We start from the raw sequence: 21,328 nt of genomic DNA on the forward strand, positions 1-21,328 counted from the left end.
TATGTCCCATCCTCCTTTTCTTTTTCTTTTTCTTTTTCTTTTTCTTTTTCTTTTTCTTTTTCTTTTTCTTTTTCTTTTTCTTTTTCTTTTTCTTTTCCTTTTCCTTTTCCTTTTCCTTTTCCTTTTCCTTTTCCTTTTCCTTTTCCTTCCTTTCTTTCTTTCTTTCTTTCTTTCTTTCTTTCTTTCTTTCTTTCTTTCTTTCTTTCTTTCTTTTTGGTTTCCTTTTTGTTTTTTTTTTTGAGACAGGGTTTCTCTGTATAGCCCTGGCTGTCCTGGAACTCACTTTGTAGACCAGGCTGCCTCTGCCTCCCAAGTGCTGGGATTAAAGGCGTGAGCCACCCTGCCCGGCTTCCTTTTCCTCCCAGACCCTATTCGATGTCCCCTCACCTGCAGGACTATATCAGGGGCCTAGGTATGAAGAGAGGATGTGCACATGAAGACATGGGAAGGCCGAGTTACACAGGAGCCTGGCGACCATTCTGAGAACTCAGATTGTTTAGATGTATCTTTGTTATTTTAAATTATGTATTGGTGTCTCTCTTTTTCTCTCTCTGTGTGTGTGTGTGTGTGTGTGTGTGTGTGTCTGTCTGTCTGTCTGTCTCTGCCTTCAGGAGGGTACTTGCTGATTCTTTGTGTTAATCTCCTCAGCTCTTGTAAGTGCAGTGAATGCTCTAAGCACTTAACATCTCTATACCCATCAAGGTCAGACTTTTATTCTAGGAAAGATGTGACCCTACCAGAAGTTTTCCATTCTTAGAGCTTCTTGGAGTTTCTCATGGGCCTGACCTTATTAACTAATGATTTAAGAGGATCCATGGGCTGCTGGGGGGGTAAATACATGGGGGAGAAGTGAAGGGAGATCAGAGAGACCCACGACAGTCAGGGAAAGGCCTTGTGTCATCTTTGCTGGCTGGAGGCATTAGAGGTGGGGACTGTGCTCAGGATCTGCAGACTGTGCAGATCAAGTCACATGGGGTTTCCTGAGGACTACAACATGGGCTGCAGAGAAAGAATGGATGAGAATGGGGGCAGAGCTGCAGCTGGAGCAACTGGGGGAAAGGAGCCACCTTTGAGCAAGATGGGGAGGATGTGGGTGGGGTGGAGCAGAGAGTGCAGGTCTGGTTTGCAGGAGGAGGGCAGCTCAGAAATGATTACAGCCTCCCACTTGGGCCACTGAGAGGGTTGGGGGTCCTTGTGGACAGCTGTCCCAGCTCCAAATATTTCTGCACAATGGGGGCACAGGTGATAATGTAATGATCCTGAGAGCTCCTTTAGGGAAGTCCCATGTTCAGGATCCTCAAACTAGATTGTGTGGTCAACCATGATGCTAAGGTGACAGCCAAGATTCTGAGACCAGCTCTGCCACTTACTGCCTGGGTGATATTGGGCAGGCTCCACAACACCTCCTGCCTGCTGCCCTCCCTTGAGAATGCTGTCACTTGCTGGGGGCTGTGGTTAGGAGATGACACAGTTGAATCAACAGTGACTATAGGAGCTGGCTCTACAAACCCTGTGCTCCTGAGACAGACGCCAGGCTGGGCCACAGAGCAAGAGCTGTCTCAGAAACACAACATGTGAGGATGGAGGGGGCTCATCCTTGGAGATCCATCTCCATATCCAGGCACAGAGCAGTACTCAGTGCTCACTACATATTGAGCAGTTTTATTTGGAATCTAGGACTTTTCAGTGTATGGAAATATAGTATGTCAGGGAGATGGTTTTGTTGGTAAAGGGTCTGCAGCCCCAGAACTGGGGAAGACAGATGGTCTTATCGATTCCTGTGTCTTGCCAAAAGAGTGAGTTGACATTTCAGAAAGCGACACTGAAATCTGATGAAGGAAGACATTTGGCATTGACCTCTGAGCACATGCCCATGGGCACAAGTTCCACCAAGCAGCAACACAGATACACACAGACATATCTATGGCTGCAGGCCTCCTTCCTTGTTATTGTAGTGAGAACATGAANCCAGATGGGGAGTTGAGAGTGCCCGNAGAGGAGCCATCAGTCGAGAGGCAAGCCTTCCTCCCAAGGCTCTGAGAGGAGGCCCCTGAAGGGGTTCAGGCAGTAAGTGGGTGAGGAGGACTGGAGGCCTGGAGGCTTTGAGTTCTCAGTCCCTCCCTAATGCAAGGCAGGAATGGCACAGCCAGGGCACTGGGGGTATGTCGGGATTTTATGTTCTCCGTACCCCACAAACTGTAGGCACACACATGGTGCGCTCCCTGACCCTCATGAACCCTGGGTTTTCCTCTCCACAGATACTCTGAACTGTCAGGATGGATCCTTGATGAAGTTTGGCCAAAACTTCAGTAAGACATCAATTGAGTGGATCGTAGATCGTACGATTGCGTTAGAGAGCAATAAAGGAAAAATGTGTCAGGAGACGTTCCTGCTCATAGATGTAGGTGCGTGCTCTGAGCTGGAGGCACACACTCCCACACGGGGTCAGACCCAGCCCTGCCTTGGATTCCATTCTCTCCAGAATTCCCAGCTCCCCTCAAGCCTGTAATCTCTTTTCTCTGTGTCTTGTTCTGCTAAGCTGTGATAGGGTATATAAGGAAGACCTATGTTAATTAGCGAGAAACCCTGGGCTTGAACCCTTACCACATGAACTGGGTGTGGTGCTGTGTGCCTGTAATGCCAGCATGGGGCTGTGGGTGGAGACAGTCAACTTCATCTGTACCAACATATGGAGTTAAGAAGCAGCCTGGACTAGAGGAAACTCAGGGCCTAGGAAGAATGAAGAAATAGCGAGGGAGAGAGCAAGGGAGGGAGAGTGCAAGGGAAGGAGGGAAGTAGGGAGAGAGGATGCTGAGTGTCTGTGTCAGGTTCTGCTAAGCCTGAGTCCTGCAGCTCTACAGGGAAGTGGGAAGGAGAGAGAAGCAGAGCCCAGGGAGCCAAGTGTGGTGTGAAGGGCAGAGTGTAGAGAGAAGTCCAGCAGGGGAGAGGAGATGCTGATCAGGGTGAGGCTGCAGCATGGTGCAGGGGCTCAGTGTGTGGAGGGGTCTGGTAACAGGGTCTGCAAGGGGCAGCGCAGAGGGAGCCGGGTTTGGCCTTCAGTCTGTGACAGACTGAGATCATGATCTGTCCTGCTGTCACTGGGGATTGCACTCTTTCTAACTGGCATCATCTAGGGACCCAAGAACTAGGCTCCCATTCCCCATTGTCCTTTCTGTCCATACCTCGATTCCGTACTTGTATCCTCACCCAGGTACAACAGCTCTCATATTGGGGAGCAAAGGTCCCAGCATACAGAGTCATAGAAATGTCAGAAACATCACGGTGTTTGCCCGTGGACCTGGATTAAAGGCTATCATTTTTTACCACGTATGTGACATTGAACTGTGCAACAGAGCTAACAGCACCAGAATGCTAATTGACTCCATCCCTTCTGTAGGTATGTGACCCTAGAACCCAGAATTTGAGGGAGGTGCCTGTGGCTGCATCTGAGAGCATGCCCTACAGCCTCCCTCCTCTTTCTTCAGCCCCTACTGTGCGAGGAAGGCAGCCGTGTCCTATCTGCTTGCATTTTAAGGGTGTTTGCAACTCCAAATCCAACCTTGCCATCTGTCCCAGAGGCACTCGGTGTTATATGAGTGACCTGACACTCCATGGAGGTAAGGGATGAGGCTGCATCCCCAGGACGAAGGAGACTGTGGCCATGACTTCAGCGGCTCAGGAGGAGGGATGAAGTCTCCTGGCTCTGAGGGAGGTGTGCAGAGGCCTGGACTGCTATTGCAGAGGGAGTGTGGCTGGAGAGTATAACCCTGGGTGTGAGGAGGGTGGAGTCCTGCACCTGGGCCAAGACTCCTGGGTCACTGGGGAAGGCTGGAGCCTGGACTCTTAGCTATGAATTTTTTAAAAGTTTTCCTGAATTATGCCTCCTGTCCCTTGCCCCTGACTTGATCTTTATCTTCTAGGTGGCCTCAGTGCAATCTTTAGCATTTCTGGATGTCTGGTCTATCCTCAAAAATTCTTAATGAAAAATCAAAGTTCAATCGGGACGATCACCCTATTAGAAACCCGTTTGATGCCAAAGAGAAAGTCATCCTCACAGGTACTTGTCCCGAGCATCTTACTGACCTGGATGTTTGGGCTCTTAGCCCTTTGTTTACAGAGATCTATCCTCTGCTGAACCCATTTCCTGGCCATTCTTAATCCCTCTTGGCCACCCAGACCCAGCCCTCCTCTGACTTCAAAGACCTGAGGCTGGGCGCTGTAGGCCTGCGCTCTCGGGAGCCCTCATCCCTCACCCACACACCTCTGCCCCTCATGTTTAGACTTGGGAGCCACTGAACCCAGCCGGCTCCAGAGCAGACAGGCACACGTTGACCACATGTGGAAAATAAAGTTGCTGTTGTTTGTCCAAGTGCTGTGTTTCTCTGTGTGAGGAGCTGAGGGCTCACAGTGGGGTCCATGGCGAGTCTAGCTGCCAAGGCCTGGTTTTCATGGTGCTGTGTGACCAGACTTTTCCTGGGGACTCAACACTAACACCTGCTCACCTCCCATTGGGATTCCTTGACAGTGCAATGTATGAATACCACCAGTGTCCAACTTGGTGAACCATGAGGTTTATAGTGGAGTTACTCCCAGGAATATGCTTGGGTGAGGGGTGACTTACAGGAGCAGAAGTCACCCAAACACAGCTGCTTCACCAGAGCTTGTCCCGGCATGAGTGACAGCTCACAANCCTGGGAACCTGGGGCACCCTGCACAGCATGGAGGCAGGTCATGAAGCTTGAGGGGGCTCTTTCCGGGTGCCTCAGTTGGTGTAAACGTCTTGTGGGCAGCTCTCATGGTTCTGCTTCTTCCAGACATCTGGTCTGGTATCAGAGTCTCCCTTGCAGCGTGGCTTGTCTGAGAGTTTTCTTTGCAGCTTTTATTGTGTTCCCAGGCATAGAGGGGCTAGTGAATTTGGTTGGTTCCAGGGACTCCTAAAGCTATTTTGTATTGCTTTCTATGAATTTAATTATGTGTTCACTTTATGACCCTGTCTCCTCCCAGTTACCCTCCTCACAAGGTCCCTTCTGAGTTCTCTCCTGCACTTCACCTCTGAGAAGGAATAGGTCCCTCCTGGGTACCCACCCATATTTGTACTTCAAGTCATTGCAGGACTAGATGCATCCTCTCCCACTGTGGCTACACAAGGCAGCCCAGTTAGTGAACAGGGTTTACAGGCAGGCAGTACAGTCAGTGTTAGCCCCTGCTCCAGCTGTTGAGGGACCCACATGAATAGCAAGCTGTACATGTGCTCCATATGTGGATGTTTGTGGGGGGAGCCTAGGTGAGCCCTTGTATGCCCTTTCCTTAGTGACTCGGCCTCTGGGAGCCCCAAAGGGTACAGGTCAGTTGACTGTGTTGGTCTTCCTGTGGAGTCCCTGTCCCCTCTAGGTTCCTCAATCCTTCCCCCAGTTCTTCCAGAAGATTTTCAGAGCTCAGTCTAATGATAGGCTGCATAAAGCAGGCTTATGAACCCCTCACGCTGACATTATTTTGATGAATGTTTGACACCTACATGCTGGTAATTTTTGTGGAATAAGCAGTCTTTGCCATTGCATTGTATTTAAGCCTGGAGCCTTGTTTCAGCATTTCTGGCCCCTAACATTTGGGGACTTGTCTGAGATCACCTTCACTTCATGGTAGAACATTTCTAGGAGAGCAATTGGCTCTCCACAGATCCTCGAGTTGAGGCACACCTCTGTGTGGTATGTCATTGTGTTTTTGTCTCTTGTCCTGTCCAGGGTTGTCTCCTGCTCTGCTCAATGTAGGGTGTTTTGTTGTTGCTGTTGTTTCTCCTCGTTTTGTATCTCTTTGGCTGGCACAATCAGAAGGCCCCTGGAGGCAGGGTAGAAGTACTGAAGGCTTCCCCTTGGCATCCTCGGAGATTCCAAGGATGCTGCAGAGCTCCTTATATTGGGAACTGTAGAGTAGTCTATGCCAGGTTTTGGTAGAAGGTGACAGGACCAGGATGAACCTCGTAGGCAGAGCAAGAGGGCAGGAAAGACAGCCATTTCTGGGCGCTTCCCAGTGGCAGTGGGAGCTCCAACCAAACACAGTGTTTGGTGGAGGTTATTGGGTCATTCCTGATAGGCAGGCCTGACAGCAGGAGAGGCCACCTTCAGCTTCATTTGTGTTTCTTTTTTCAACTCCTGGAGGTTTATTATGTGGGTGTGATTTATTTGTTCCCCCCTAGTGCCTTGAGAGACATCATGGGACAGCCAGCCAGCTCCCCTCTGCTGGACCTAGTCCAAGGTACACTTCAAGGACTTCAAATGCCTGGCAGAGAATCTAAATGTAGCCATATGGTCAGGGAAACTCACCTTCGTTTGCAGGAACTCCCTTCTGCCTTTAACTCTTGCACTAGGGAACGTCTGGGTCCCATTGGTGGGACATCTGGGTCTGGGGAAAAATGGTTAAAACTTCATCTGCTGGCCACTCAACTCTTGACTTAGTTGTAACAACAACAACAACAATGAACAACAACAACAACAGTGGCTAAACTGGGACAATGGCAACTGATAAACTGGTGCCACCTTGGAACCTTACCACCTGCCTGATCAAGCTGGCAGCAAGTCAGGCTCAGCTCGCGCAAGCTGCTCTTCTAGAGGCCACCAGCTTCTCAGCCTCTCTGGTGAGAAAGCTGATGCATACAAGAACTGGATTGAACAGGAAGCAAGGTGCTCCCCCCTTGAAATTACAGCTAAAAGAAATAAAGTTCTGTCTGTCTGTTTTAAATATATAAGTATATGTGGCCACTGCACATTTATTTCTGATCAGCATTCAATATAGTTTATTATGATTTGTATATCTTTGTTATAAAATATTAATTTATAATCTATAATATCGGTAACTGGAAGTTGGTTTAAAACAACTAGGGTGAAAGCCATTCTGGGCCACAACACACATGGCATTAGCTAAGCAAGCTCTCTGGAGATACTCTTTGAATTGGAATAATATTTTATGCAATTTCTGTCCTAAAAATCAGACTTGTAGAAGACAGAATTTATTCTTTGGGGAAGTATTGAAGGTGCACCTCATGTGTTCATATGCGGGAGCTTTTTTTTTTTTTTTTTTTTTTTTTTTTTTTTGCTGGCAGCCAAACTTGGTAGCATGAAGGTAATACACTGGTGTTGATTTTATAGATGCTGAATTGTTTAAACTGTTGAGAATTGTTTTTTTTTTCCTTTTGTGGGCTGTGTGTGTGTGGGTGTTCTAGAGATTTTGATTAACTATATAAAGCTATGGACATTTTGAAGTTTGTTAAATGTCTTATTGGAATGTCTTTGTTGGTATATGATGGTACCGTGAAGGAGGAAATTTTATTGGACACCAGCAGTCAGGTTATACACTTACGGAGGAGGGGTCAGCTACGGTGAAAGGAGCTCAGCAAGCCCCTACTATGATAGCTATGACTCTGATGATGGAAGCGACGAATATGATAACAGGTTTTCTTTTTAAATCTTTTTTAAAATGCAGCTATTCATTAATGCAATATGTTACCGGTTAGAAATACATTTCTAAGGTCTTTTTATATCTGTCGTAGCTTTGTCTTTTTCATTTCCCTTTTATTATGGCATATATATTGCTCTATAAATGGAGAAATTATAAATTTCTTACAAACAATAGATTGTAAATAATAAAAACTAAGAAATGTGTTAGGTTAAAAAACATATTGAAAGGGCAAAACATTAAGAAAGTTAAGCATCATTGGCTTTTGGAATCCATGCCCCTCCCTTTCTGTTTGCCCAAGCTCCCGAGAGGCTCCAGCAACCCTCTCCTTTCAGTCCAAGAGCTGAACAGGTAAGAGATCCCAGCCAAGGTCAGAAAAATCCCTAGTTTCTTTATGAAATATGTTTATGGGTTAAAAACATTTTATTTTGATACTAGGAGAGCTTCAATCCAAAACTAAGTTTTAAGGCTACTATACAATTCTAGTCTCATAAAATCTACTATAATTAAGAAATAGCAGTTGCAGTGCTGGACAGACGGCTCAGAGGTTAAGAGCACTGACTGCTCTTCCAGAGGTCCTGAATTCAATTCCCAGCAACCACAGGGTGACTCACAACCATCTGTAATGAGATCTGATGCCCTCTTCTGGTGTGTCTGAAGACAGCTACAGTGCACTCACATAAATAAAATAAACAAAATCTTAAAAAAATACCAGTTGATAGTCAATAACCTTATGAGCTGTCATATCCTTTACTATGTTCAGAAACATATCTAAAGTCATGCTAAGTACTGACGCAGTTAATTTCAAGATAAAGCTTTATTTGGTCCCCTGTCTTATGTTTATAAGGTACAATTTGAGACAGGTGACAAAGAACAAAGATTGTCCAACTCAGATATGCTAGCAGGTGCTAGCCCTCAAACCAGGCAGATCTGCTGAGTATGGCATTTATATTGTAGCCTCCCCCAGCCTGAAGCAGGCCAGCACAGACCTCATCGCCACTGAGGTGGGGCCACCTGCGGTGCGGCTTTCCACTTGTCTGGCTCCTTTTTGAAGTGAAAACTGCCCTGCTCTTCTGTTACCTGCAGAAGAGAGGCTGAACCTGTCTTCCTGAGACATTCCTGAATAGCAACCAGCCTGGGCACCAAGTGCTGACAGAATGGCTCCAGGCACCAAGAGTGGACTGGCGGGGAGTGGGGCATAGGGTGGATGGACCTTCCCCATTCCCCCTTATAAGCACGGTCTCTTAGTAAACTCGCGGGCCTTGAACAGAAAGCGTGTCTTGGTCTCCATTAATTTCTCTCGCAGACTAAGTCTCTTTCAGCCCCACCCTGCCTCCCAGGTGTAGCCAGTTCATGTAGGCCACGGGCCGGCGTACAACATTATATGTTTAAGATTACTATGACAGAGACTCTCACATTCTGACAACGACCCCCCAAGATCTCCAAGAAGAGAAGGGCACAACGACAGAGGACACCACATGGACTGTGGTGCACTAACCACTTAGTGAAACTGTCCCAGTGCTTCATCTGCTGCCAGGACCTAATCTGACCTGAGAACAGACAGGACACCAGGAGAAGTGATTGCTTCATGTTGCTTAAGACAAGAAGAGCCCAAGTTCCTCCTCCTTAGGCAGGGCTCTAGGATTTGCCAAGCCTGACAGCTGAAGTTTGATCCGGCCCTCAACATAGCCCTAGGCATCACAGAAACCTAATGGGATGGGACGGCCATCTGGCTAATGGGTAAATCTGTCATTTTAATTGACACATTAAGGCATTTAGATTACAATTTATCCTTCTCAGATCTCTGATCACATTGATGCCTAAGCGAACTATAGCTTAACAGCCAGACAACAGGCAACTGGCTCCTTACCTCAAGGTAATTCACCATTGTGTTAGTTCATTAGTCAGATAACACTACCAGGTCTCTTATGAGAAGGGTAAACAGGTTTGCCTTGCTTATCAGCTTCAGTTAAATGATTGCTCTCAGTAATCGGCCGCCTATGTCTCATGGCCAAAAAATTAGATTAAAATTTATATGAGGTCTGAGGATATAAAAGCTCCTAAAAATATTTAAAGGTCTAGGAAAACAGTTGAGGTTAATAATGCAAATGGTAAGGGTTGGGGGATGTAAAGGAAAAATGAGAAAACTTGTATTGAAAAATTATTTCAGATGGAAGATGTTTTAAGGTTGGTAATTGCAAGTTATAAAAAATAGAGGGTCTAAGGAGGCATTTTAAAGTATATTAATGCAAGTTATTAAAATATAAGGAATGATTTAAGGTATGTAAAAAGGGGAATATTTCTATTCTCCCTTTTTATAATATAAAATGTTCATATTTAACCCCATGCTATTATTATACTAAGATTTTAAAAGTTCAGAATTTAAACATTGATCAATGAAATTTTAATAAGCGAATGAAGCACTGACTGTTCACAATTTAATCACTAGCTCAGGGTTTTAAATTCCCTTTGGTTGTCTTAAAGGTACTTCCCATCATGTTAAAATCATCTCTGCTCAATCTGTATATCTAACCCTCTGGCCAGCCTCAAACAAAGGTTTTATGCCTTCTAACCCAAACTTATAGATTTACTGGGTCTCAAAGGCATGAGTCTATTCCTACTGTCTTACAGACACCTATCAACTACCATTTATGTATATATATATATTATGTATGTATGTATGTATGTATGTATGTAAAATATAGACTTCAGTCTAGTGGCAAGCACTAACATACACCATTTTATAAACTAAAGTTCAACTAAGCTTCAGGGAATCAAAACAAAACAAAACAAAACAAAAACCCAAAAATAAACAAACAAAAAAACCCCCCAAAACCCTAAGACTTGGGACCCACCTACCACAGATCAAATGGACGCCAGATAAGTAAACCTGCCTGTTCTTGAAAATGAGATTTTTTCCTTGTTCTTGAGATTCTTCACCTTCTCCAACTACTAGACAATTTTAACTTTTGTCCCTAGTCTGTATTTGCCTCAACATATTTTCACCTGGCTGACAGATTCCATCCAAGGATGAGCTATGAAGTTGCTGAACTCTGACCTGGGTGAAAGCTGGTGATTAACCAGCTCAGTGGATACGGTGGTTTCCTGTCTTTCAGTTGGGTCACCTGATCCTGTGCTTCTGATAGATGCCCCATTGCCCAGCATTTCAGCCTCCTTGGGCCCCCTTGACAACCTCCTAATGCCAGCAGGAAGCAGTTACAGAAGAAAATTATGGTGTCCATTTTTGTCCCACCTTATAGCTGAGATGCTAAGTCAAAAAGGCCCACGTTTCGACACTAAAGCCTATAGTCCTTAGGCCCCAGTATGCCCCTTATAGCCAGTGATTCAGACCATGGGAAAGGGGTGTTGAGAGGTTCAATGAGAGGTCCAAAATCTCGGGAATAAAAAATTCCAATTCCCCGGAAACAAACTGAGCTTCTCAGAGGAAGACAGTGACAATAAGCTGCTGATCAGTGATGACCCTGACTTAGGGAGCATATGTCTGCATCAGAGTCAGCTCCTGTGATAACTGGACAGAGGAAATAACAAGGCCATAATGAGCTGGTCTCCAAAACGCTTCAAGGTCTCACCAAATATAATGAAACCAACTTATCAATCAATCAGAATTGTATCGATGTCACTGCTTTGCCCCCTACAAATCAATTAGAGCTTGCCTAACCCTTCTGGAAAATTCTCCTAGCCCTGCATAAAAGGGGCTTAGGAGCACCTACACTTGACATCATTTTGATGAGTGGTTGACCACCACCAACCCTCCTCCTCCACAAAATTTCTGCAAAATATATATTCTTTGCCATTGCATACTGTTTGAGTATGGGGTCTTCCTCCACTGATCCTTGGATCCTAAAACGTAGATCTGACAGCCACAGTACTGAGATGCGACATGTCAAGAAGAGCAAATCTGGAGATGCAGAAGTAACCATGTGCATCCACACATCCTCCTCAGGGGATTCATTAATGTTTCACTGTCATGATGGAAACCAGAAGAAAGCAGGTGAATGGAGGGAAGATTCCCCGGTGGGATAAAAGCTGATTGTGGCAGGGGCGTGGCACCAGGTGTGTATGTAGAGAGGGGATTGAAGCCAAGACATTGTCATTGGATCCACAATGGAGAGATTGGAATGGTGGGTCCCAGGCATGAGATGGTGCCTGCCCACATTCAGGGTGGGTTGTCCACCTGAATTATTATTCCCACCTCAGTTAATAATCCCTGGAAACACACTCAGCAGTCATAGCCCCAAAGGTGTGCTACATTAGTGCCCTGGAGTATCTCATTTTTTTATATGTTGCCAAAAGACAGTACTGCCATACTAACCGACCACTCTCTATGTCCAGGTAGATGTTGGAGTCTCCCACAGAGAATACATTGAAAGAGACCTTCCATACAGACCCAGGATTAGGCACAAACCATACCCAACCACCCATTTGCACAGAGATCCTTTATTAAGCAGGGAAGATAAATTAAAATTGCTGCTATCTGACTTAGGCAGAAAAACAGCAGCAATTGACATTGAGGTATAATTTTTTTTGTATGCTGTTTTATTGTATGCTATGACTAGTGTATATAAAATAGTTAAACCTTGTGAAACAGAAATCCATGAAAATTCAGACAGGTAGACGTTAAGGACTGACAAGGAGAGGACTGTGTATCATGACACATGCTAAAGAGAAGCTTTTGCATAGACCAAACGCAGCTCTCTTAAAAATTCACTGGTTCATGAAAAATGCTTTGAGGAACTGTAAGCTATATGATTACAGAAAGGAGCAGACTTTCTGGGGTCTGAGGGAGTTGTACTCGAAGTACACTCCAGTCAGCAGAGTGTCATGATGAGAATTCTGCAGACAGATGTGTTTCAAATCTGCAGCTGCCTGAGAAACTGTCACATGGTTGATCAAGCCCAGGCTACAGCTGGAGCGGCTGAACACCTTCTTCATGGCGATGATACTAGAAGAACCTGACCTGGTGCTGGGGAGAGCCATGCTGACGTGTACTCAGTCCAAGTGTGGAAGTATAATTTTTAAAGAGAGAAGAAAGGGTGATCTGTTAGCATGGGGTAGGACATGGTAGTATATTTGGCCCAAAGGCACAGAGGGTAGGGACAAACGGCAGAGACAGGAGATGGAGGGAGAAGGAAAGGGGTATTTGTCCCAGAGGACAGAGGACTGCCTTTGGATGGAGAGGAGGCAGATATGGTATATAGGAAAATGGCACTTCATACAGTTAAAGGAGGAAACCCCATGTTAGGACGAGGTGTTTAATTTTAATTGGGCATGTCAGTTAGGTGAGACATAGGGGCTTTTGAGTGGTGGATTTCAAAAATTGGATATCCGGATCTTGGTAGCCGGCCTCAGGAGGAGGAAATGGATAAGCAAGGGACTAGACTTTGGCAGCTTGCTTTAGGAATGTAATCTAAGATTTGTTTGTTGGTTGGTTGGTTTGGTTTGGGTTTTTTGTTTTTTTGTTTTTGTTTGTTTTTTGTTTTTGTCTCAGCAAGGCACAGGGAATAGGAAAGAGGAAAAAGGCCTGCCAGATCCATGCTAGCCATGTTCTCTACTCCAGAGCTGGCCAGACTGGCGTCACCTTACTATCCCATGAGCCATTGATTCACTTCTTCACTTCTTATTTTCTTCTCTTCATTGCTTCTTAGTTTCTTTTGATGGAAGAATGTAACTTTAATTTTTTTCAATCTTACTTTTAATGATAGTTCTTAAATTCTTTAACCTCCCTTGTAGCCCAACACCCACCAAAGAAAGGATACAGGGGAAGTGGACCTGTTTAGAAAGGCTCTTTGGAGCAACTCCTGTCTGGGTTGTCTGGAAATCAGCAATTCAGTTCACAGGTCAGCAGCTGCAACACCCCGATCCACTTGCAAACACCTCATGGATATAGCAGCAGTCGAGTTTGGTAGAGTCAGGATAGCGAACAGGAATCAGCAGTGGTGACATGACTTAGCAGAGACAGCCAGGCCTTGGCTCGAGTCAGCAGGAGGGACCAGGAGAAGGCTGTGCCTCTCTCAGGGAAGCAAAGATCAGCAAAGACTCCAGACCCACAAGCATTGCACAGTTAGCTCTATAAGCCAGCCTAGGTCCCTCTCCATCAGTCCATAGAGTCCTGTTTAAACCCTCCAAACATCACTTGTTCTCCTTCCCTCAGCATGTGTCTTGTCTCAGCAAAAACATCATTCAACACAACGGACTCCAAAGAATCCTTAAAGTTCCCACTTCAGAGTCACACACCAGGTAGCAAATCTCGGAGATTTATTGGAGGGTCAGGAGAATCCAAGGATGGCTGCCACTGCTCCTGTAAGTGGACAGCCCAGAAATGAATAAAGGGCAAAGCTTACATAGGATTTCTTAGGGGGCGGACCTTTTCAGAGCAGAGATTTCCAAAGTGAGGATAGGTTGGATTTCAAGTCCTGAGTTTAAGGAACTCAGGGATTGGTGGCTTTTTTCACCCCCTTTCCCTGCATCAGACCTATGGACTGGGATGCGGAGCCCTTTGCAGCTGCGGCTGGCTTTGGTTTAAATCACTGCTGAGGTGCCTGGGTAGGCTGGAGAGGAGGTGTTGTCACCATGCAGAGTTGTTGTGGTTTTGTTGTTGCTGTTTCTTTTTTCTTTTCTTTTTTTTTTGGGGGGGGGCAGCTCCTGTGGTGGTGTATCTTGAAGACCATAGTCTGAATCAGAAAAGGAGGTAAGAGCATCATGGACAGCTCTTATTTTTATACCCCACGACAGCTGCAGGCACAGGAGGTGTTGCTGTTTTGACAGGCGAAGCCATTTTAACAGCTCTAGCTAGAAGCTGCTCAGGGACTACACAAGTAAAGTACATTATATGAACTCAGGGACAGTTTGCAAGGAAACTACTTTCTATATAACAAATATATTTTTAGTTTTTAACAAAAGACCTGAGAGCCAGCAAGGTGATTCAGGGTGCATCTCTTGCCAAACCTGACATCCTGATTTAGATTCCTGGGATCTAAACGGTAGAAAGACAAAAGTCACTCCCCAAAATGTCATCTGTCACGTGCAACTTCACGCATGTGCGTCAACACACAAGCACACTAAATTAAGTGTAATAAAAGAATTGACATCTATGTCTAATCTGAATGATCATATTCCCGGGATCGAGGAGCATAAATGTCTGTGGTGGCAATCTGTGCCGTCACCTGCTCCCTGCTCATATGTACAATCTAGAAAGATCTGCAGTGACAGGGCAAAGAGCGTTCCTCACAGAAGTTTCCCAGATACCATGTGACCCTGCAATTGGAGGATGACCTCCGCAGCAACTGCCACTGACCTTTGCCGAACACGCACTTTCTACGCATGCGTGCCTTCTGAGGCGGCCAGTTATTGGCTTCACTGAAGACCAATGAGATGCGGTGGTTCTCCAGGCTTATCCAATCAAGGCATGAGATGGATACTCATTAACCAATGGGACTTCGAGGGTCTTGTCTGACTAAGGTCACTATGGGCAGGCCTGAGACAACTGTAAGCGTCTTCAAAGGCTGAGATGCTGGTGAGGACATTATGAAGCCAGAAAGACTTAAAAGGAAACGTAGCAGTGAGAGATCAGATCCCCGAGCCCCAAAGAAAGAAGCCAGTGAGATGGAGCAGGGAAAAGGAGGGAGAAGGGGCATACGGGGCCGGGGGGAGGGTGTCCTGATTTGAGAGAGGAGGGCTGGGGTATGGACGCCATAGTTTGATGAAGAGATAACATACTGAAGTGTTGGTTTTGAGGGAGAACTCGGACCTGTCATTCTATTCTGAGAGAGGGGGGCTTTGCTCTTACTAGGTTTCTTTCCTGGGTCTTTGAAAAATGCTCAGTTCTGAACTTTGTGTCTAAGGGAAGTATCTGGGATCTGGTCACCCATGAATGAAGGAAGAGGCCGGGGTTTGTATTCCTTCATGGCATGGTGCCTAGGATTGTACGCAGTCGTGTAGAAGGAAACTGAACCACTAGAATCCGGGCTCCTGGGGAGCTGGGGCTGTGAGAATAGAACCGAAAAGCCACATTCGTAGGACAGATAACCCCTCAGAAATTCAGTTCTGTTGGAGCTAGGTCCTGAGGACTGAGAAGCTGAGGCCAAGAAAAGGGTCTGCTTGGGCTCTGACGTTTTGATGCTTAAAGCAGAGGGTTTCTGGGGCTACTGTCCTGAATCTTGACCCTGAAGGAACACAGTCGCTGGGATCTTGGTTTGAGGGAAGCCATAGCTGAGACTGAATGTTCAGACAGAGAACAGGAGGCAGAGTAAGCCCGATGGAACCTCCAAGGACTTCAGAACAGACTGCCTTCCCTCCCATTCTTAGGTTCTGGTGGAACTGACTCCTGCAGTTTATCAGTTCCCAGGTCCTGATCAGCTCTTCCCAGCCTCAGAGAAGCCATGGGAGCCTGCCGCATCCAGTATGTCCTGCTCCTCTCTCTGCTGGGCTTCTGCCCCTGCTCAGGTGAGGATGCAGAAGAAGAGCAGCTGGCAGTCATCANTTGAATGTCAGAATGCACTACATTTCCCTTAGTGTCTCTTCACAGAGTGGAGGAGAAAACAATTGCAGTCATGGAGGAGGAAACCATGTGCAAAGGCCTGAGAAGGACCTTGTGTCTGGCAACACCTAGCTCTCCTACCCACGGTTGGAGGCCAGCACCCTGCCCACATTTTCAGGCAGGAAATCAAAGATGCATGTCCCTTGTTCCATCATCAATATTGGGTGCCCACCATATTGTCTGTCCCCTGTGTTCCTCGTCTCCTTGCCTTCCTCTGAGTAGCTCTGTCAGACTAGAATATGTCCCATCCTCCTTTTCTTCCCAGTCCCTATGCGATGTCCCCTCACCTGCAGGACTATATCAGGGGCCTAGGGACAAAGAGGGCATGGGCACATGAAGACATGGGAAGGCCAAGTCACGCAGGAGCCTGGCGGCCATTCTGAGAACTCAGAGTGTTTAGACGTATCTTTGTTATTTTGAATTATGTATAGGGGTGTGTGTGTGTCTGTCTGTCTGTCTGTGCCTGCAGGAGGGTATATGCTCATATGTTCTGGGGTCAAACTCAGCACTTGGAAGGCTAGTGAGTATTTTAACCACTGAGATATTGCTTCAGCTCTTGAAGATGAGAATTTAATCTGGGGGAGCTGTGGCCTTACCAGTAGTTTTTGCCTCCTCATGGCTTCTCAGAGTTACTCATGGGGCCTGACTTTATTACCTCACCATTTAACAGGATCCATGGGCGGCCGGGGGGGGGTGGCAAATACATGGGGGAGAAGTGAAGGGAGATCAGAGAGACCCACGACAGGCAGGGAAAGGCCTTGTGTCATCTTTGCTGGCTGGAGGCATTAGAGGTGGGGGACTGTGCTCAGGATCTGCAGACTGTGCAGAGCAAGTCACACGGGGTTTCTTGGGGACTGTAACATGGGCTGCAGAGAAAGAATGGGTGAGAATGGGGACAGAGCTGCAGCTGGAATAACTGGGGGAAAGGAGCCACCTTTGAGCAAGATGGGGAGGATGTGGGTGGGGTGGAACAGAGAGCGCAGGTCTGGTTTGCAGGAGGAGGGCAGATCAGAAATGATTTCAGCTTCCCACTTGGGCCACTGAGAGGGTTGGGGGTCCTTGTGGACAGCTGTCCCAACTCCAAATATTTCGCATGATGCTGGCACAGCTGATAATGTAATGATCCTGAGAGCTCCCTTAGGGAAGTCCCATGTTCAGGATCCTCAAACTAGATTGGTCAACCATGATGCTAAGGTGACAGCCAAGATTCTGAGTCCAGCTCTGCCACTTACTGCCTGGGTGATATTGGGCAGGCTCCTCAACACCTCTTGCCTGCTGCCCTCCCTTGAGAATGCTGTCACTTGCTGGGGGCTGTGGTTAGGAGATGACACAGTTGAATCAATAGTGACTATAGTAGCTGGCTCTACAAACCCTGTGCTCCTGAGACAGAAGCCAGGCTGGACCACAGAGCAAGAGCTGTCTCAGAAACACAACATGTGAGGATGGAGGGGGCTCATCCTTGGAGATCCATCTCCATATCCAGGCACAGAGCAGTACTCGGTGCTCACTACATATTGAGCAGTTTTGTTTGGAATCTAGGACTTTTCAGTGTATGGAAATATAGTATGTCAGGGAGATGGTTTTGTTGGTAAAGGGTCTGCAGCCCCAGAACTGGGGAAGACAGATGGTCTTATCGATTCCTGTGTCTTGCCAAAAGAGTGAGTTGACATTTCAGAAAGCGACACTGAAATCTGATGAAGGAAGACATTTGGCATTGACCTCTGAGCACATGCCCATGGGCACAAGTTCCACCAAGCAGCAACACAGATACACACAGACATATCTATGGCTGCAGGCCTCCTTCCTTGTTATTGTAGTGAGAACATGAANCCAGATGGGGAGTTGAGAGTGCCCGNAGAGGAGCCATCAGTCGAGAGGCAAGCCTTCCTCCCAAGGCTCTGAGAGGAGGCCCCTGAAGGGGTTCAGGCAGTAAGTGGGTGAGGAGGACTGGAGGCCTGGAGGCTTTGAGTTCTCAGTCCCTCCCTAATGCAAGGCAGGAATGGCACAGCCAGGGCACTGGGGGTATGTCGGGATTTTATGTTCTCCGTACCCCACAAACTGTAGGCACACACATGGTGCGCTCCCTGACCCTCATGAACCCTGGGTTTTCCTCTCCACAGATACTCTGAACTGTCAGGATGGATCCTTGATGAAGTTTGGCCAAAACTTCAGTAAGACATCAATTGAGTGGATCGTAGATCGTACGATTGCGTTAGAGAGCAATAAAGGAAAAATGTGTCAGGAGACGTTCCTGCTCATAGATGTAGGTGCGTGCTCTGAGCTGGAGGCACACACTCCCACACGGGGTCAGACCCAGCCCTGCCTTGGATTCCATTCTCTCCAGAATTCCCAGCTCCCCTCAAGCCTGTAATCTCTTTTCTCTGTGTCTTGTTCTGCTAAGCTGTGATAGGGTATATAAGGAAGACCTATGTTAATTAGCGAGAAACCCTGGGCTTGAACCCTTACCACATGAACTGGGTGTGGTGCTGTGTGCCTGTAATGCCAGCATGGGGCTGTGGGTGGAGACAGTCAACTTCATCTGTACCAACATATGGAGTTAAGAAGCAGCCTGGACTAGAGGAAACTCAGGGCCTAGGAAGAATGAAGAAATAGCGAGGGAGAGAGCAAGGGAGGGAGAGTGCAAGGGAAGGAGGGAAGTAGGGAGAGAGGATGCTGAGTGTCTGTGTCAGGTTCTGCTAAGCCTGAGTCCTGCAGCTCTACAGGGAAGTGGGAAGGAGAGAGAAGCAGAGCCCAGGGAGCCAAGTGTGGTGTGAAGGGCAGAGTGTAGAGAGAAGCCCAGCAGGGGAGAGGAGATGCTGATCAGGGTGAGGCTGCAGCATGGTGCAGGGGCTCAGTGTGTGGAGGGGCCTGGTAACAGGGTCTGCAAGGGGCAGCGTAGAGGGAGCCAGGTTTGGCCTTCAGTCTGTGGCAGACTGAGGTCATGATCTGTCCTGCTGTCTCTGAGATTTGTACTCTTCCTAAGTGGGAGAATCAAGGGACCCAAGAACTGGGCTGTCACTTCTCGCCATCTTTTTCTTTTATGCCTCAATGTCACTCTTTTATGCATCTAGGTGAAAAATCTCTCATATTGGGGACCAAAGGCATCACCACTGTTCCTGGTAAGATAAAAAAAACAGATGTGTTTTCCCCTGGACCTGGAATAGTGAGTGCATCTTATGTCCACTTCTGTGACACTGAACTGTGCAACAACGCTAGAAGCACCAGTGTCCTCCTTAACAACATGAAACTTTCAGGTATGTGACCCTGGCTCCCAGCACTTGAGGGAACAGCCTGTGACTGCAGCTGAGAGCATGCCCTACAGCCCCTCCTTCTCTCTCCTCAGAGTACAATGAGCCAGGAACCACCAAGTGTCCTGTCTGCTTGGATTTTAAGGGTTCTTGCGGTAGGAAGTCCAACCATACCTTGTGCCCTAAGGACACTAAATGCTATGCAACTTCCTTGGGAGTGAATGGAGGTAAGGGATGAGGCTGCATCCCCAGGACGAAGGAGACTGTGGCCATGACTCCAGAGGCTCAGGAGGAGGGATGAAATTGAGGGAGGTGTGCAGAGGCCTGGATTGCTGTTGCAGAGGGAGTGTGGCTGGAGAGTATAACCCTGGGTGTGAGGAGGGTGGAGTCCTGCACCTGGGCCAAGACTCCTGGGTCACTGGGGAAGGCTGGAGCCTGGACTCTTAGCTATGAATTTTTAAAAAGTTTTCCTGAACTATGCCTCCTGTCCCTTGCCCCTGACTTGATCTTTATCTTCTAGGTGGCCTCAGTGTCTCTTTTGGCATTTTCGGATGCCTGAACTCATCTTACACATACTTATTGAACAACCGAAATACAATTGGAGCCATCAGGATAAAAGAAACCCTTGAGTCACATGTCACTTTATCCTCACACGTACTTGTCCCGAGCATCTTACTGACCTGGATGTTTGGGCTCTTAGCCCTTTGTTTACAGAGATCTGTCCTCTGCTGAACCCATTTCCTGGCCATTCTTAATCCCTCTTGGCCACCCAGACCCAGCCCTCCTCTGACCTCATAACCCAAAGACCTGAGGCTGGGCACTGTAGGCCTGCGCTGTCGGGAGCCCTCATCCCTCACCCACACACCTCTGCCCCTAATGTTTAGACTTGGGAGCCACTGAACCCAGCTGGCTCCAGAGCAGACAAGCACACGTTGACCACATGTGGAAAATAAAGTTGCTGTTGTTTGTCCAAGGGCTGCGTTTCTCTGTGTGAGGAGCTGAGGGCACAGAGTGGGGTCCATGGCGAGTCTAGCTGCCAAGATGTGTGCATGGGACCATGGAATTTGGCCTGGCCTAGCTGCCTTAAGTGGCATGTGTCATAGGTTTTTCAGGTTAGTGTCCATGGCTCCTGGTGCACAAAATGGCTTCCAGTTCCTGAGAGACTGATGCGCTCCCAGAGGTAGTGAAGCTTCAGGTTAATTTGTCTTTCTTTGTGTGTTCCCGAGCAGTCAAGAAAGCATGGAAACCTGGTAGGATAATCTTAGATACTAATCCTTTGTGCCCTGTATGGCCTGCAAACTTCATTGTATCCTGGCGACCGCCATTAGATTCTGTTTCTTATAAAGGTATAACCAATCTGATTGCTCTCAATAAAATTGTCATAGCCTCAGCCTTGCTGTGGGCCCTCCACCTGGCCTGGTTTAATTCCTTGTGGCCATATCAGTTGACCGTGGTCCAGTAAGAACATGGGCGCTTATTAGTGGTGCCCGGAACAGGGACCTGAAATATGGGGTGGGGGGTTATAGAGTGGAGAAAGGAGATGGGTTGAAAGTTGAGGGACTGCTAGGAATCTTGCACACACTGGTGTAGTAAAGGCAGGAGACTTCACTGGATCTTAAGTAATCGGGCAGGCAGAGGAAGGTACAAGCTTTGTCTGCAGTTCTGCAAGCGCTGTTGCTGGAGGAAGGAGCTGAAGCAAGACACCTTCAGCTGACAAAATCCCTGGAGTTCATGAGGGAACGTCAGCCTTCTCTCCCCGAAGAGGGATCTCTGCATCTCACAACTTGGTCCTGTTTAGAAAGAACAATTCATGGTGAATTTGCTGCAAGGGAACCAGAAATAATTCCTGGCAATACTTTTCAGCTGTGGAAAGAAATAAGAACAGTGAGAGAAAAGGGACACAGTTATAATAACAAACTAAAACGATCTGGAAAGAACAGAGCTAACCCTGTGAACAGAAGGAGGATTAAACCTGAAGATACAGCATGTGCCTCTCTGTGAGGAGGCGAGGGATCTCCTCCCCCACCCCTCTCCTTCCCCTCCCCACTCCTCCCTCTCCTCCCCTCCCCCTCCC

General features: G+C 47.2%; 2 protein-coding genes across 7 annotated transcripts in view; both read left to right on the forward strand.

Annotated features, from left to right (window-relative positions):
* Nucleotides 1–20,227, forward strand: part of LOC110288567 (CD177 antigen-like) — a 21,471-nt gene extending 1,244 nt beyond the window's left edge. Inside the window, exons 1-7 of one of the 6 annotated variants that reach the window (XM_021154880.1) lie at nt 440–491; nt 11,272–11,461; nt 15,808–15,912; nt 18,127–18,273; nt 19,078–19,260; nt 19,350–19,481; nt 19,775–20,227. In XM_021154880.1, the coding sequence (XP_021010539.1) occupies nt 15,849–15,912; nt 18,127–18,273; nt 19,078–19,260; nt 19,350–19,481; nt 19,775–19,986 (738 nt within the window). In that variant the 5' untranslated portion in view covers nt 440–491; nt 11,272–11,461; nt 15,808–15,848 and the 3' untranslated portion in view covers nt 19,987–20,227. The other 5 variants (XM_021154876.1, XM_021154879.1, XM_021154877.1 and 2 more) reach the window with 5 other exon arrangements.
* Nucleotides 1,997–4,326, forward strand: LOC110288568 (CD177 antigen-like). The gene is made up of 5 exons (XM_021154882.1): nt 1,997–2,067; nt 2,259–2,405; nt 3,212–3,397; nt 3,486–3,617; nt 3,921–4,326. Exons 2-5 carry the CDS (start codon nt 2,288–2,290, stop codon nt 4,133–4,135), a joined length of 651 nt encoding a protein of 216 aa, XP_021010541.1. The 5' UTR covers nt 1,997–2,067; nt 2,259–2,287; the 3' UTR covers nt 4,136–4,326.
* Nucleotides 20,228–21,328: the final 1,101 nt, after the last annotated feature.

Source organism: Mus caroli, unplaced genomic scaffold, assembly GCF_900094665.2.
Source record: "Mus caroli unplaced genomic scaffold, CAROLI_EIJ_v1.1 scaffold_7531_1, whole genome shotgun sequence".
In the NCBI taxonomy this organism is placed as follows: domain Eukaryota; kingdom Metazoa; phylum Chordata; class Mammalia; order Rodentia; family Muridae; genus Mus; species Mus caroli.